This window comes from Lycium barbarum, chromosome 7, assembly GCF_019175385.1.
Source record: "Lycium barbarum isolate Lr01 chromosome 7, ASM1917538v2, whole genome shotgun sequence".
NCBI classification, from domain to species: domain Eukaryota; kingdom Viridiplantae; phylum Streptophyta; class Magnoliopsida; order Solanales; family Solanaceae; genus Lycium; species Lycium barbarum.
Window position 1 is genome coordinate 2272149 of NC_083343.1, and position 18153 is coordinate 2290301.

Genomic DNA, 18153 nt, shown 5'->3' on the forward strand with positions numbered 1-18153 from the left:
TGACTTAGGTTTTAGCCATTATTCATCCATGAGTTTCTCGCTTTCTTTTTATGAAGTTTTAGAACTTCTTTGATCTAATTACAACAACAATAACAACATATCCCGTGTAATCTCACAAGTGGGATCTAATTAGAAAGTCAATATTCATTTAAATCCCGTATTTATTATTACAAAAAAATAGTCACTTGACATTCCCTGTGATCGAAAAATAGTCATTGTTACGGAATTTCAAATTTCACAGGTGAAACTCCAAGATATTATCATGAAATTTCACTTGTAGAATTTAAAACTCCATGTCCATCATATCTGTTTGTCTAGAAGAACTAAGACCAAATACATAAGCATCCCCTTGAACTTGTTGGATAATTTCATTGACATTTAAATTAGAGCTAGTACCTATTGAATATCTGGACCCAAAATCAAACTGTTCATTTTGGTGAGCAATAAAACAGCAAAACATTCATCCTTAACAACCCTCTTAAAGGCTCCCAAGTATAAAAATGGAAGGAACATTCCATTTTGATGTGCAGGCAAAACTAGTTCACATACTGGAAAATGTACAATTCTGTTGGAAGCTATAATCTTTTGAAACTACATAAGCATCTTATGCAAGCTTTGCAAATCTTACCTTAGAATTTAGAGCTACTAAAACCCGCTTAAGTTATACACGAAAAGAATCGCGTTAGTAAATTTGGATTAAAGTTATATGGATTATGCAGAACTGGGTGACATATCAACTCATCCAAGCAGACCAAAACTACACGGAGCAGAAAATTCAGCTCCTGGCTTGTGGAGCATCACGACTTCCTCCCCATGCAACATTGTCACCAGTAACAGGGAGAGGTGGAGTTCCCGATCCGCCCTGAGCATATGGATACGTTCCATCTCCCATAGCACCAAGCGCCCCTGGAATATGAGGTCTCTGATAACTGTCTACGAGGGCTGTTACATGCATAGGAGGAGCGGGATACATGGGATCTGAATTAATGTAGGGGCGACCATAAGGATCAAAACCTACGGAACATGAAAATATTCTTAGTATATATTATATGAACAATAGAATAATAGGAGCCAAAAACTATCATACATAATACCTTGAGCTCTTTTCTCGGCATTTAACACCTCAGCACGCAATCTCTCCACTTCGTTGGCCATGTCAATCAAGTCTCTCTCCATAAGTTTCATTTGCTCAACTTTCTCTATGTTTAAACCTTTTTCATACTGGAAGGTCTTACTGCATGTTCCAAATAAAATAAATCAATCCAGAGGGTTTTACAATCAAGATAGTCCACCCCTGCCCCACCAAGAGTGAATTTTATATTTAAGTGAATTTTGGACATTCGACATATCAATAATCGTAGAAACGTGAACGTCAAGATGGTTATATGATCATACAAGATTGGAAAATATTAAACAACAAAGTGTACAAGTAGTGCATTTAGAAGATAAAATGAGCTAAGGTCGTTTAAGATGGTTTGAGTGTCTTGCATAGACCTCCATATGCATCAGACCCAATAGGTGTGTGTGACACCATAATGAATAAGTGTGATCAAACACGATGAGGTAGACCCAAAATAACATAGAGAAAGTATCTCAAAGACCTATAATCTCTATAAATCGTTGGGGACTTGGTTAAGAGCAAACACAGAGAAACAAATGATCCACAAGAGCAATAATTAGTTATTGTTGTTGCACTCACATTAGAACCGGTGTTCTCCAGGAAGTCCTTTTATTTGAGTTAGAAACTTGTACATTCGATTGGAGTAAGTGTAAGATTTAAAGAACCCTCTAACTTTACAGAACCCCTAGTAAGATTTAAAGAACCCTCTAACTTTACAGAACCCCTAGGTAGCAACATGTATACGAAGTATTTGTAAAGCTGACCCCGACTAGTTTGGAATTGAGGCATAGTTGATTGATATATATAGCCAGACACTTCGTCGACAAACTAACCAAGCCCTTTCAAGGGTAATGAGTAGGGGAAACTCTTTCAAGGGTAATAATTGATGGGTAAGGAATTTGTCCATGCTTCCACCTAAACAGCAAGTCAAGAAAATTACTCCCCCCGTTTCCATTTGTTTGTCTTAGTTTTACTTAGCAGACAGTTTAAGATAGTAAGGAAGACTTTTGAACCTTGTGGTCTTAAACTAAAACTAAGGATATGTACAATGTACCAAAATGCCCTTTAATCTTGAGGTCTTAGATATGTGGGATGCATATGGAGGTCTATGAAATCGAAACAGAGGGAGTAAATAGTACAACAACCACAACAACATACCTAGAGTAATCCCACACGTGGGGTCTGGAGAGGGTAGAGCGTACGCAGACCTTACCCCTACCTTGGCAGGTAGATAGGCTATTTCCGATAGAGGGAGTAAATAGTAGTGGTAAAAAAAAGCAAGCTTCGACTTACCGCAGCTTCTGGTGGTCTTTCTTTAAAGTATCAAGTTCAGTATGCATCTCAGGAAGCTTCTTGACATCTGCACGAGCTTTTTCCAATTCCTGCATAACGTGATGTATTTTCCCGCTCAGTTCCATATTAGCTGTTACCAATTCTCGTGCCTCCAAATGGGCCTCTTCCACATCCTTCCTCAAACTCTCAACGGTTCTTAGGTCCACCTGATCCATCTTAGCAATCTTGTCAAGCAACAACCGGATCTGGATGTCACTTTCCGTTCGACTACTTCTTATATGTTCTTTGAGTTTCTCTACTTCTCGATGAGCAGCAGAAAGATCCTGCTTTAAGGCAACATATGTTGCTGCCAACCGATGATGGTCTCCAGCAAGTTGCTCTAGCTCTGCAGCCTGAGCACGTGGATCAATGCGGCGGCGGCCAGCTTGCAATTCTTCCTGAAGCGCCATCCCCGGAGCTTGTAGTGACCGTCCATATGATGCCGGTACTTGTCTTCTGGAAGCCATCTATTCTTCACTAGGCCCCAGAACTAAAAGGGGCCAATACTTGTTTCAAAGTTTCAATAATTAGGAAGTGTTTACCTGCTTTGGAGAGAAAATAAACTATAAAAAACTGCTGCTAATTTTTTTTAAAAAAATAACTGCAGCTTAACAATTTTAGGCTAGGAGCTTAAGTTTCGCACAATGAATCGTAAAAGGTAAGCAATGCTAATTTGGGAAGATCGAGATCATAACACATCAGTTAACATTTTAACTTTGGGTAATAGAACTAAAACAGTGTACTTCTAGGGTTGTAGAAAAATTAAGCAGATTAAGACATCCAATGATTACATGCACCTTTTAGAACTTTAGTTGTACTATTTTTTTTTTGGATAAACGTGGTGCCTGGGCCAACTTGCACTCCCCTTGACTAATTCCACGAGGTATTTCCTACCTCTCCACCAACACAGGTACCCCGTTAACTCTGTTCAAGACTCCAAGGCTTGGACATTTTGAGAAGAACGCCTAGTGTTTTTGTCACTGTTGGGGTTTGAACTTGAGATCTCATGGTTCTCAACCAACTTCGTTGACCACTAGGCCACACCCTAGGGTGCTAATTCTAGTTGTACTATTAATCACACCAGTTATGTGTTTCATTCCAATTCAACCATTTTAGAACAGAAAACGAGCACGACTTGGCAGGCAAGGAGAAGCTGTAGCTAAGTTACAGAGAATCAGATCAAAAGGTTAGCTATTCCGTAAACAATGTGGTTTTTCTTCACAACCTTCAAATTTTTTGTTGAGCAAGAGAAGAAGACAGATGTACAGTCACTTGGCAGGTCTTCACCTGACAAATTACAACAACAACATACCCGTGTAATCCCACAAGTGGGGTCTGGGGAGTAGGATGTATGCAGACCTTGCTCTACCTTTGTGGGGCAGAGAGGTTGTTTCCGAAAGACCCTTGGTTCGAAAGGAAAGAAAATTCAAGTAAAGAAAGGAACATAAAAGAAAAGGAAAAGGAATTCGATGCAGACAAAAAGAAAAATATGACAGCAAAAGAGCAAGATGCAAAGAAAAAGCGCAATAGTTAGTGGTACACATCGAAGAATACACAATTATACGATTACTAAATACTACTACTACTGAGAATACGTGTAGAGGGGGCTAACCCCTAACTCTCTCACCTACAGTGCGACATCACCCGACTACCTACTACCCTTTTACCCTAATCCTCAACCTCCACACTTTTCTATCTAGGATCATGTCCTTTATAAGTTGAATCAATTGTTCAAGCAATATTGTAGAATCAATTTCAGTGTAGCAAATATTGTCCAGTTTTAAACACGAGGGAAAACGAGCAAGTAGGCAACCAAGTTTTTCATACTTGTACATTAAAGAGCCATTCTCACCTTTAAAACATTTTAGCGCGGCCATTCGGGAAAAACCAACCAAATTCATTCCAGAAATGTGAAGCAACATTCACTTAGTGCTACTACATTCAAATGACCCACATTAAACCAAATCTATACATAAAGAGAAATATCTGTTGTTTGCGCCTTTTACCAGCATTCGCTTAGCTAACGTCCACTGTTAACATTGACTAACTAGTCTCCAATAGTATAATTTGGCTGGAAAAGGGTACCTAGGCAATTTTTTACAGCTATTTGGTCTATTTCTCCTGCGGCAAAGAAGGGGGAAGAAGTGACAGATCTTTTTTCCCTTTTCAGTTAAATGGTGGGTTTCTAGTCTCTATTTTTTTCTCATTTGCCTCATTGTATGTGAGTGTTTTTCCTCGGCGCGGGAGAGGGGATTGTTAAACAGTGAAAAGAGGATGCAGATTTCTAGAGGCAGGGAAGGAATCAGTGAAATTGAAGTAGGATGTAAATTAGAAGAGAATGTAAATTAGAAGAGATTGAAGGTAGGAAAAGTGCGTTCACATAAAAGAGAACATACTTTTTCAAGTAGAAATGGGTAAAAAGAAAATCATTAGGGAGAAGAAAAACAAAGTGGGAGGTAGCAGGTACTCCGTAGAATTAGTCGAAGTTGGTAAGGATGTGGCCGAATCGTAAATAAAATGGGTTGAGAACCATGAGGTTTCTGGTTCAAATCCTAGCGTGGCAAGAACATTAAGTCATTTCTTCTCATTTGTTCAAGCCTTGGTGGACAGAATTACCTAACAACTGTGCTGGTGGAAGGTAGCAGGTACTCCGTGGAAGTCGAAGTGCGCACAACCTGATCTGGACACCACAGTTATAAAAACAAGTGAGAGTCAACCTTTCAAAATTTCAAAGATTTGTGAATTCAGCAAATATGCTGCAAATTTCATATAGAGCTTCTTCTAAGAAATGTGTCAATGTTCTGGTCACCTTCCATTACTCTTCGAACATGTTCCTCTACGCTAATTCATGACACTAATTTCAACTTCAAATAACTATGATAATCCAGTTGCTTTCCTAATTGAGCCACAACAATGCCTATGCCTGGCGGAGGAAAAGAAAAGCAAGTTTTCTTTCTAGCCTTTATCTTTCTACACTCATTTGGGCTTTAATAAGAAAAGCTTTCGCCATAATTTCTATTGTATCATCTCTAGCAATTCAAGAAAGATTCTAATACATCCATTTTGACAACAACATTATGGTCTTTGCTTCTAATTAATCCTTTCGTAAAGTTGTTAATCCTCATATAATTCAATCCCTCCAAGCTTTACAGCTCCATACAGCAATAGTTTGATCAAAGACTAACAATCACCGCATATTCTTCCAGACCAGGAGATCTACGGAGCAAACTTTCTTTAATCTATCAGGACGATAAAACCACTAGCACGGATTTCCTATTTCAGGAAACAAAAACTTAATGTGCATCACAAATTCTTAAACTTACTAGCATTGCCTCCACTATGACTTTCCAAAAGAAAACACTCAACCCCACCAACTACAATAACCAGTTTTATGGATTCAGCATTTAACGTTTTTAGCATTGAACTCATTATATCGTTAAAGTTATGGGTTCATATCTACTAGTATTTGTTACAATATTCATACATTTTCCATATAAATTTATGCTATGCGTCAAAAGTACTGGGTTCAGATGAACTCGATGTCGTTATGCTACATCCGCCTCTAACAACAACCCCCCCCCCCCCCCCCCCGACCACCCACGTTTTTCTTCTTGCAGGCTGTTCATAACCTGCCAACCCCCAAACACATGATACAAACCTTTTCAGGGTGCACTCATGAGTATAGCTTAGTGGTTAATGAGTGGGTTGAGACCTAAGTTGCTTGGCCTCTTCAAAATTGTTGCCGCACTTGTGTCGGATCCTCCAAAAAATGCACTACTTTTGGAGGATCCGCCACTCACCCGTCGACATTTTTGAAGAGTCCGAGCAACAAAGGTTGAGACTCATAACGTCTCAAGTCCAAATCCCCAGCAAAGACAAAAACACTAGGTGATTTCTGCTCAGTTGACCAAGTCTTGGTGGACAGAGTTATCCGGTACCTGCATTGGCGGGAGTTAGCAGGTACCTATGGAATAGTCGAGGTGCACCCAAACTGGCCTAGACACCGCGGTTATCTAAAAACAAATCTTTTCAGGTTGAAATCCCAAAAGGGTCAATACAAAACACAGAGAACTTATGGGTTTACCCTGTGCGCACCCGAAGGGTAGCGGACACGGGTTCCCATGTCATTAAAAAAAAAAAATAAGGAAACACACAGAGAACTTAACAAAAAATCAAGAATCAAAAAGGGCATAAACAAATAAGCAAACCAAGGGCCAAAATTGAATTTTTACTCCACTAGGCAGTAAGCAGCAATAGCTATACATCCATACTAGAAACATTTTAACATTACTTAATCACTTCCTTAAATCAGTAAACAATTTCATCTCCCTTTAAACTAATTAAAAAAAAAAAAAAAAAAAAACCAATTCAACAAGAACGAATTAGAAGGTAAAAACAACCTTTACATTAAAGATTTTTCATCAAATTAAAGCATACCCAAAGAAGAAAAAGAGAAAAAGATCATACCTTTGTATTAACATATAGCCCGTTAAGGATTGTGATTTTCTTGAAAATAGAATAGTCTCAAGGACATATATGCATTTTTTGTTACTTTTTGGGAGGTTTGCACTTTTAGTCCCTAAGATATGGACAAATTTCAATTTTGATATTCTTTGATATCTAATTAAGAGCGCGTTTGGATTGGCTTATAAGTTGCATCTAATTAAGAGCTCGTTTGGATTGGCTTATAAGTTACTTATAAGCTGTTTTCAGTTTTTTTGAGTGTTTGGCTGGCCAGCTTAAAGTCATTTTGTGCTTAAAATAAGCTTAAAAAAATAATTTGGTCCATTTGACTTAGCTTATCTAAAGCAGCCTGTAAGCCAAAAAAAATAAGTTAGACTACCCCAACTTATTTTTTTTAGCTTATAAGCTGTTTGCTGTTTGCAGCTTATAGGCATAAGCCCATCCAAACAGGCTCTAAGTATATTTAAACTTCGATAAATAGTAAGATGCATTTTTAATTCCTTTTCTTGTGAATCTTTGGAGATTATATGCGTTATTTACTATTCCCCTCCGTCCAAATGTATGTGAAGTGGTTTGACTAGGTACAACTATTAAGGTAGAAAAGAAGATTTTTGAAACATATGGTCTAAAATATGTTTGTAACATTTTTAGTTGCTTTTCGGGAAGTTTGCACTTTTAGTCCCCTAGATATTGGACAAATTTCAATTTTGATACTCTATGATATCTAACCTTCAATGAATAGTCAGATGCATTTTTAATTCTTTTTCTTCTGAATCTTTGGAGATTATATGCGTTATTTACTATTTCCTTCGTCCAAATGTACGTGAAGGGGTTTGATTAGGTACAACTTTTAAGAGAGAAAGGAAGATTTTTTAAATTTTTTCTCCAAGAAAGTCATTTGTATGGCTATAAATTATTTCGCTAAGAGTAAAATGGAAATTTTAAAGTTATATTATTATAAAAAAGATTTTATTCTTTTTTTGATATACTAAAAAGGAAAGATGTCGGATAGTTCATTGACAATGCTTGGCAAAATTGAAGATTTTTCATCAAATTAAAACATACCCAGAAGAGAAGAAGAGAAAAAGATCATATCTTTGTATTAATAAAATTTTCAATCACAGACGCGAAATTGCCAAAGGGGTATAAAGGAGATGAAAAAGATATCTGAAGGGGGAAATATCACAAAAAGTACAATATTTTTGTATTCATTTTCAGTCACATTTTCTTTAATTTGTAAATTTGGTCCCTCTAAAAAGAATAAGAGATAAATTTCAAGTTGGTTGGCTACTGAACTTTTACTTTGTTGATGAGGGTTCTATTCCTCATATTGTAATTCTCTCCCTCGTTTCCCCTTCCTCTACCCCTATGTAATAAATAAATAATAATAAAAAAAAAGACAAGGTCATTTGTTTCACATTTTCATCTTCTCCGGTTTCGCTTCATAAAGACAAGGTCATTTGGTAGCTCGTTAGGAGATATATTGTTGCTCTCAAAAGCACTCGCAAGTATACGTGGTCGTAGATGTAATAAAATGATTGAGAATCGAGTGTTCAGAGAAGCTTGTACTTAACTATTTACTTAATTAAACCCTTAAGGAAAAAATGAAATACATAGGGGACCATCCTTTTGTTGCGGCATGCTCCTCAGATTTACGGATTCACAGGGGGCCTAACGATCTCAATTATCTATACAAGAAGTAAACCAAAAAATTGTGAGTCTAAATTAATTAAAAATAGAAGAAAACAAATAATGAACTTCAACCAAGAAAGAGGGCTATGACAACTAACAATCCAGTTGAGTATGCCAATCACACACCTATATATTGATTTCCCTGAGTTACTAATTTACGGGTTGATATTAACTTTATGAGCTCTCGAATTGCTCACAAGTCTATTCTAACTACTCTAACACCTATATTTCTATGGTAATCAGAAAATAGCAAGAACGCATTTAAATCTCCATATTCAACTAAGCGAGACTAAAGGGTATATTTCTATCCTCATTAGCGAAACGATCTCCTAACTAGGGTTCACGAACAAGCTCTACTTATTCTTATTAATTACACAATTTCCTTTCTCAAGTCCAATTAACGAGCCACATATAGTACTCAACTATTTTGTCAAATAATCAAACAATAAGGATCAAGAATAAATAAATAACCCAAAGATTAAAAACCAATAGATATAAACGATAATCAAACATCAACATTCATGTTTGGGCCAAAACCCTAGAACTAAAGAGTTTATCTCCACGTATACATGGAGGAAAAACAACATATCATCCAAATAAAAACGTAAAAATGAGTGTTACATATAAAAAAAGGTAAAATCCAATGACCCTGAGCTCCACCGCTGCTTAAGCTCTCTCTAGGTCAAAAGTTCTGTAAAAATCGTGCAAAGAGTCTATTTATAGTATTAGGATAAATCCTCCAAGGCCCATCCAAAACCGTCTAGGACTTAGCCCATATTTCACGTCGGCAGAAGAGAGCTCCACAGCGAGCTCAGTGCTCGCTATGGGCTTTGCCCAATGAGGCTTTGTGGAATCCCGTACTTGGTGAAATTTTCCCATCTTCAATCATGTCTCACTGAGGGAGCTCTATAGCGAAGAGTTTGCTTGACTTGGACCTCGTTCGGTGAGGTCGTGAGCTTCTAGACTTAGCCAATTTTTTATCTCTTCTTGCATAAGTTATACCATATTTGATAGCTAATTAGGAGGTAAGTTAGTCATGTATAAAATTAATAAAGTGCTTGGTTTGCAATTTAGAAACCCGCATAACTAATACATGTATAAGTTATGAGAGAACCTATATATAATTTTACGCCGGATAAAAGATGGATTAACTAATACATGAATAACTAAACCCTGCAATCTGCATAACTAATCCTCACATAAAATAATACATAAATTCTCTCATAATTAACCCATGTATTACTAATACATGTATAACTTTAACCAACTAACTGTACAATATATTACGATACTATACAATACAATATTGTAAAGCGTAAACCCTTTATTTATTCCGAATACTTTTGGTCTGTGTCACAATTGTGTAATTGTGATGAATTAAGTTTAAGTATTAAATAAGTCGTTTAAGTCCCCCAAGTCTAGTTATGTTTCTTTTAGTAGTTTGCTTATAAGTCCTTAAGTTAGTTACCAAATAATTGTAGTATAGTCCTTAATTCAGTTATGAATGCGATCCAGTGTCAGCTGTATTTTCTTTATATCCGTCGTATTCTATATTGAAATGAATCAATTAAGAAACTATGCAGCCAAATCTTCTCTTCTCTTCTCTCTTTCTTCTGCAAATTGTAACAAAAAAATAATCTCTTCTCTTGTTACAAATGGTATCAGAGTAAACCGATCCAGCACTTGACCAGATTACGATGACACCACCAGAGTTACAAGGAATACAAGACGAAATCTGAATTGTTCGTGACCAACTAGCAGCGTTCATCGTTGATATGGGAAAAAGGTTAGAATCGATGGAGAATACCCGAACGCAGTTTCAATCACAGCTAAACGAGAGCACCATAACAACAATGAACAATACTTAACTGAATTAGACATGCTGGACTGAACTGAAAACATTGACTGTTTCTGAGCATACTGAATTTCTAGACCAAGACTCATGTGGTAACAATACATAAGTCTAAAAAGATCACGTGATGAGTTCATGATATTCAAATTGACAACCATGAACGAATTCTGTAACTGAAAACCCTAGAAGATAACAGTTCTACAACATATCATGAAACTAGGGCTAAACTGTATTCTGAGTCAAATTACTGATAAGTATGAAGAATGAGACGTAGGGAGAATCATGAACATTCCCTAACGTAGATTGTTAGCCTTACATACCTGTATACGCTCCAAGTCTTGTAACTACTGGTATGAAATTGAGAAGATCCCAAAAGCCTAAGTCATGAACCCTTAAATGGGTTTTCTTGAAAACCCTAGGTTAAGAACATTGGATTCATGCTTAATGTTCGTAATCTTATGTTAGAATTCACTTGGGATAATTAGAATTGACTTATCTTGGTGTTCTTGGTGATGGAAGAAAGGAACAAGTCATTCTAGGGTGACTTGTAAAAATAATAATTAGAACTGAAACTCGGTATTTATAGGTTCTGGTGCGGGTTGGGAAATAAGGACCAAAATACGGTCCGTATTCTGAATTATGGTCCGTAAACCTGGACCGTAATTTAACACATTTCAAAACAGAAACATTGCTTTATTTTCCTCCTCAAATATGATCATAATTTACGGGCTGTAAACCAAAATACGGTCCGTATTCAACAATATAAATTCCGCAAGCCAAATTTCAAAATGCACAGTGATTTTGATGCCAAATTGTGACTTGAAATACGGACCGTATACTGAAATATGGTTTGTATTCTGGAGCGTAAATCCCCATCTGACAGCTGAAGAGAAAATTCCCATTACATTCTTTATCTGGTTTTCTAAGTCTAGAATTATGGTCAAAGCTTAAGTTAAAGGTCTGAGGTGTTACACATATATTCTATTAAGCCACTTTTTTTAAATCTATTTTTTTAATCTCGATTCAAATATATTATCTTTCAATTTAAATTAAAATTCAAGTGATTTAATATTTCTATTCAAATAACATTTTTTTTCATAAACGACATATTCTTTCCGCATTAAAATAGAACTATACAAATAATACAAAGGTTACATTCGTTTTGGGTTAAATTTTAAAAAATCTAATTAAATCATATATTTTTTAAAAATAAAGTTATTGTAAAATTTTCCTCTTTAATTTTAGTTATTTGTTCTTATATATGTAGTGTGTTTTTGGGATATCCATCTCTATACCATTGGGATCTTTTTATTTCTCATGCAAAGGAAATAGAGTTTTCATTACTATAATACTTTATCTTATAAAATTATATTATTACTCTTATTTTTTATTTTGAAATATTATACTATTAGTCTTATATGAAATATAATTTATTCTTAATTTATTTCATGTTATGATTTCGATATTCCAACTTTTCATGTTAATATCTATCAATATATTAAATTAAAGCTCTAAAGTAACTCAAATTCATTTTTTTTTTTAATTTTTAAAACTTATCTACAGATTTAAATTTTTTATCCTTTTAATTCTAATTTATTTGGATTGCATGATAGTTCGTTCCTTCTGGGTCATATTTGATTGAATATAAACTATGAACTTGATTAAATGAGTTAATTATGTTTATAAGTAAAATTAAAAAAAAAAAAAAAAGGGGGGGGGGGGGGGGGAGGCTTTAGCGACATGACATGCCAACTAGGAGAGAAGGAGACCTTTGAGATATTTAGATGTTTTTTGAGAAAAATAGTAATACTTGAAAATTTTTGTTATCTTAAATAAAATAAAATAAAAACTTTTATAAAAAAACTTGAGTGACCAATGACCATACAAGAAATAAACTCAATAAACTACTAAGGACTGTTGTTAAAGTGCCTCTGCTTTCAAAACTTTATGAACATCGGCTATATCTTAAAGCACCCCCGCCCATTTGTTTCCTGTTTCCCCAAAATTGGTCGTATGAGATGGAGGGTGGCATTGAGATGATCCGAAAGAAGCTTCACGAATGGGGATATTGTCCATATCATTACCAATCTTTCAACTATGATGAGTCTCCTGATTGGCGTGCCCCTGTGAAGCTTCTTGAATGCAGGCACCTCAAAATGCTAGACAATTTTGATCGCTTTTGCCAAGAATACATAAGGTGAATGAATGCATGTTCTACGTTCTACTATATGTTGGATGGGTGTTCCCTGTTGTATTGTATTATATACAATGTTTGTTATCGTAACCTTATTTTTTTCATTTTGTCATTACTTCATATTTTATACCTGTGTATGATAGCTCTACACTGTTGTATTGTATTGTGTTGTTAGTTAAATACAATGCTTGTTTAATTTTATTGTATCGTATCGTTAAAATCCATAATTTCGTAACAATGAAAAACTTATTTGGTGTTATCGCATATTTACCTTATTTATTTTTTCTCATTTTCTCTTTACTTTTATATCTAAGAATCATATTTTATCCCTCATCATATATACCTAGCTCTACACTGTACCCTACTTTTCTTGTAGGTTCTTCAACATGTTGATGTCTAAAATTATGTAACGATGGGAAAAGATACAATATATCCAAACATCTAAACAATACAGTACGATTACGTTACAATACAACATAATACGATATATTATGAAACAATACGTAACAACTATCCAAACAAACAGTAGTGATTAGGAATTCAAAATTATAATCGAAAACAAAAGGTTGTTTGATGTTATTTTACCTTTGACAAGATTGATGATAATTGTTCGGCCCTTGCTATTCAAGTAAAATTGTGTACCTAAATCAAACAAACTTGCTTGGGATGATGTGGTTACACTTGTTTTGATCTTGTCTATTTGCCAAAATGCATGCAGCTTCAACTTCCAAATTGAGACAAGGATGGTTGGTGGGGTGAGGCTTTGCAGCCACTCCGAGTTGCAACAGATTACTGATTTCAACCAGGATAGTGATAGATTTATCCGGAAGACTCTCCACGGAAGATTGTTCCATGGCACTGTTGGTGAAGGATCTGAAAAACGATCAGCATTTGTTAAGACATGGGATTTTGTCCTTCCTTACAGACCTATACAGAGTTACCGTCCATATTATTTTTGTGTATGTTTGCTATTTTATATGGCTGAATTTGGTTTCTATTTTTTTTTTCCTTTTTGTTCTTGTGCTGAATGATGTCAACGGTTCTTTTGTAGAATGAGATTGAATTATTCACAAACAAAAATGCAAATACGCATCCAAATTTGGCAAAATTGTCAACATTCTGTTGTGACACAAGGCTTGCAGCTGTCTATGATGGAAAATTTACCAGAGTCTTGTCTGATGTGCTTCCTACTGGTATTTAAGTCATCTCAGACTATTATTCACTGTGACTTTGCTGTACTTTTTAACATACTCTTTTACTTTCTTTTTTTCCCCTTGTTTGTTAGATGACTTTGGGTGGGACAACCGGATAAACGTGGCAATTCAACTTGCAGATCTCTTTGTATGGTTGCATGAAAAGGGGGTTGTAGTTGGCAGTATTAATTTATCATGCATTATGATAGATGAGGTTGAGTTTGGGCCCTTGTTCGTGTTCTCTACTTCCTATTTCTCTTTAAAATATTTGAACATTTTTTACGAGTTATTGCATTGCTTTGGGTGCAGGAAATGAATATAAAAGTATTTGACTTTGGTTCCGTTTCTAATCACGTGGACGGGAATTCTGAAATTCCTCTTAAATTTTTTGTCTGCCGAGGAGCTCCAGACACAGGCATGTTTGCTCACGTTTCTTCATCTATGATGTTTACTGTGTTTTTTTAGGTCTAGGTTTCCTCAATTAGAGCCCACCATTTTTCTTTTCATCATTTTGTATTTTTTTTTCTTTTCTTTTCTCCTGAATACCTTAGTAGTGCAAGTTAGGTCTAGTTGTTAAAATCGCTATGCAAAACGTAAGCATGAAAATATATTTGTTACTTGAGTCATCGAGGAGCAATTGTCTAACGTCCTTATGATCTGATTTCTTGCATCCTTGATTCCCGATGTCATAAAATACTACTTCTATGTTGCTCGGACTCTCCAAAAATTGTTGCAGCCACCATGTTAGATAAAAAATGCACTACTTTTGGAGGATCCGTGCGTCACGCACGCGTGGACATTTTTGAAGAGTCCTAGCACCATTGTTTTTCTTCGGTGATTTCCATTACTCCATATTGAAGCTTCCTTCATTTCATCCCTAGCATCTTGTCTCTCTTGCAAGTTACAAGTTGATGTTGGTTGTGGTTCGTTATATCCCGGATAAATACTAAGTTCTGATAACGTTTTCTTTCAATTTTTACTGAAGACGTCTTGTGATGCCTTGTTCCTATACATACCCTGCATTAATCCTCAGTTGACTCTGCCAATAACCTCATATTTCTAGGTTTTTGGCTGAAACAGAAAAGCGCTAATGAAAATAAGTATGAATTAAGAATTTTGGCTCGAGTAAATTTCATTGTATTTGTTGTTAGTATTATATGCATTTTTTTTATTTTATACATAATTTGTCTTCTTTTCTGTAGTAGAAGCAGTTTATGTTATTTTTTCTGTATCAGTACAGGTAAGCCGACGATGAAATCTGATGTTTTTATATTTGGTCTCCTGCTGCTGGAGCTGATAGCCAAAAAGGACCTTGAGTATGCAATTTTACATCCGTCTGAACTTGGCAAAGAAAGTTTGGTCGATGAAAGCTTCAAAGAAGTTGATCCTGAAACGGCAGCTAAGATCTCACAGCTTATATACGACTGCATGGATCTCGAAGCAGACAATAGACCAACTATGAAGTATGCTTTAGATGTTTTGAAAACAACAGCTGGGAAGATGGGGGTGAAGGGGCAGAAACGAAAAAGAGATGAAAATGAGGCAGCAGCTACCCTCTTGGCTTAGCTGCTTTTACCTTTTGTATAAATTGAATTTGGTAGAAAACGCGTATTTTGTTTTGGAGAATTTTCTCAAGTTGTATGGGCCAAACTTAGTGGACCATTTGGAATTCCTTGCAGAGGGACACACCTACTGCAATTGCTATCAATGTGGCAGGTTTCATTTTAAGATGATACCTCAAATTGATCAATATATTCAAGTAAGTATGGTTCTGAGCTCCCTTTTATCCAAAGATCAGCTGTTAGTTACTATCTACCAAAATTTCCTTCAAGATGTCATACTCTTTGTGTGGGGTCTTACTAAAGATCTTACTTTCTCGGTAAAGTCTCTCTTGATCAACACCCATCTACTTACAACAGCTTTAAGTGGATATGGCAACTTGCTGTTCCTAACAAGATTAAGTACTTTATTTGGCTTTGTTCTCACAATCGCTTGCCCACGAATGCACACTTGCACAGATTGCACATTTTACAACGTAACTTATGCACCAACTGCTCTAAAGGCGAAATAGAAACTGTTCATCATATTCTTTCTCAATGTTTTAATGCTTTACACCGTTGGGGAAGTTAGGTTTACTTCAGCAAATTGCTCCTCTACTTGGCCATGCAAATGACATGCATCAGTCTCCTAAGAATTTATATGCTGCAAACCTAGATCATCTTCCCTATGACATGCCTATCAGTACTCTCATTTCTTTTGCCCTTTGGCATATATGGAAAACTCGTAATGATAATGTTTTTTCTCATTCAAATGCAATGACTAACACAAATATTATCTGCAACATGGCAGCAGAATACTATCACGCTCATAATTAATCAAAAGGGTCATATTACGAAATTTCCCCTGTTAATTGCTTGGACCACCCCTCTAGGATTTTACAAATTGAATACAGATGCAGCTTTTAATGATGCCAACGGGCTTCATGGAATTGGAGATAACGGGCTTTGCGAGTAACCTACCCACGACATCGACACTAGAGACTGAAGCGTTTGGCTTTACTACATGGACTCCAATTGGCCTTCATGAAACATTTGCTTCCCATACAGATCAACACAAAGATTCAAAGGAGCTCATTCACCACATAAAGCTTAACACTTATATTTGTCTCCCTATTTTTTCTGATTTTGCACACTGGTAGTGTGTTCGGTATGGAGGAAAACATTTTTTTCAATTTTTTCATTTTTGGTTTTATAGAAAAATAAATTCCTTAAAGTGAAACTCGTATAATAAATGTGTCCTAGGGGGGTAGGAATAAATCAGTGTTTTATCTCTGTTGGAATTTAAGCTCTGATATCCAAGATTTGCACTCACTTCATTAATCACTAAGCCACATAATTAAGTGGGTGTCAATTTCAATTTTCAGCCAAGTTTATACTCTACAAACCTCCCCCCTATCACATTTTTATTCTTCTTGTGAATCAGAAAAGGTTTCTTATTTTACATAATTATGACAGGATTCAAAGAAACCAAAAGGGATTGTTGCGGAACTGGATTATTTGAAGCAGGACCCTTGTGTACAAGAATATCTCCAATTTGTTCAAATACTTCACAATATGTTTTCTTTGATTGCATTCATCCAACTGAATCAACTTATTATCATATTTCTGTGTACTTAGTGAAGGACCTTGTCCCAAAGTTCTCACCCATTAGTAGCTTTTGATTTATTACATAAAAATTACTAAGTGTTATATTTTCCATGTGTACGAAAACAGTGTGGCAGACCTATTTTATTTAAATTATATCTGTATGTATTTGAGGAATTACCAAAAGTTCATTTGGTTTGATGTATAAGGTCTTACATGGATTGTGTGCCCGAAAATTGTTATGTGAAATAAAAAATATGGGAATTAGTTTTTAGAAATTTCTTATTGTAAGGGCGTTTCGTCTTTAGATACTCTTATTCATGTATTAGTATTAGTTATTTCACCTTCTATCCAGTATAAAACAAGCATCATGGATCATGCAGAAAATATTGAAGGCAAGTAAACATGTGAATGCAGCGGGTTATACAATGCAAGAACTCCAACAGATGACTAGGTTTCCTACAAAGCAGTTCTATCAGAGAATCAGAGGTGTTTTTCCAAAAGTTGGGTGGAGAATTAGATTGGCTGCACATGGGAATTTATATACAAGAGATAGACTACACAATTGGGGAATCACAAATGCTACAGCTTGCCCCCTATGTGAACAAATGGATGAATCCCACTCTCATCTATTTTTTTGAATGCGGATACTCTAGTCAACAATGGCAGAAACTCTTGTGTTGGCAAGGAATACAAAGGAGCAGTTTGAACTGGGATGCAGAACTTGCACTAGCTACTCAATATGCCAAAGAAAAGACTGCTACAGATTAAGTTTATAGGATGTCTCATGCTGCTGCTGCTGTGGACCATATTTGGAAGGAATGAAACTTGAGATGCTTTCAAAACAAGAAACAGCCGGTGGATAATTTGGTAAGGAAGATCATTCAAGAAATACCCTTCAGGGGGAACATGAAGGCAACAGTTGCTCAATGGCCAACCAGACTTAACTTCTATCATGTTTAGTTGCCTTGCAGATGAGGAAAGTTAGTAGAAAGTATGGTGCATTGCTTTGTAATCGTATAGTCTAGTCTAAGAGTATGGTAGTATGGCTGAAGTATTGGGGCTAATGTCCAATACTCAGATCATTGCTATGTACTGTCCATCAATTTTGGTAATGAAATCTTTTATTTACCAAAAAAAAAAAAAAAATACTTAGATTCTCG

At 35.8% G+C, this 18153-nt stretch overlaps 2 protein-coding genes across 3 annotated transcripts; one reads left to right on the forward strand and one right to left on the reverse strand.

Annotated features, from left to right (window-relative positions):
- Positions 1 to 444: 444 nt before the first annotated feature.
- LOC132602883 (protein FLX-like 4) lies at positions 445 to 7068 on the reverse strand. Of its 2 annotated transcripts, XM_060315675.1 has the most exons (5): positions 6920 to 6981; positions 5069 to 5132; positions 2414 to 2994; positions 1095 to 1234; positions 445 to 1014 (listed from the first exon to the last, which is right to left on the reverse strand). In XM_060315675.1, exons 3-5 carry the CDS (start codon positions 2917 to 2919, stop codon positions 776 to 778), a joined length of 885 nt encoding a protein of 294 aa, XP_060171658.1. In that variant the 5' UTR covers positions 2920 to 2994; positions 5069 to 5132; positions 6920 to 6981; the 3' UTR covers positions 445 to 775. The 2 variants fall into 2 exon arrangements, with proteins under 2 accessions (XP_060171658.1, XP_060171657.1); XM_060315674.1 differs by lacking the exon at positions 5069 to 5132 and having other exon boundaries at positions 6920 to 7068.
- A 5284-nt stretch (positions 7069 to 12352) lies between these two features.
- On the forward strand, positions 12353 to 14610 carry LOC132602047 (LEAF RUST 10 DISEASE-RESISTANCE LOCUS RECEPTOR-LIKE PROTEIN KINASE-like 1.4). Its single transcript, XM_060315070.1, has 5 exons — positions 12353 to 12657; positions 13373 to 13613; positions 13706 to 13847; positions 13940 to 14061; positions 14157 to 14610. Exons 1-5 carry the CDS (start codon positions 12479 to 12481, stop codon positions 14310 to 14312), a joined length of 840 nt encoding a protein of 279 aa, XP_060171053.1. The 5' UTR covers positions 12353 to 12478; the 3' UTR covers positions 14313 to 14610.
- The last annotated feature ends 3543 nt before the right edge of the window (positions 14611 to 18153 follow it).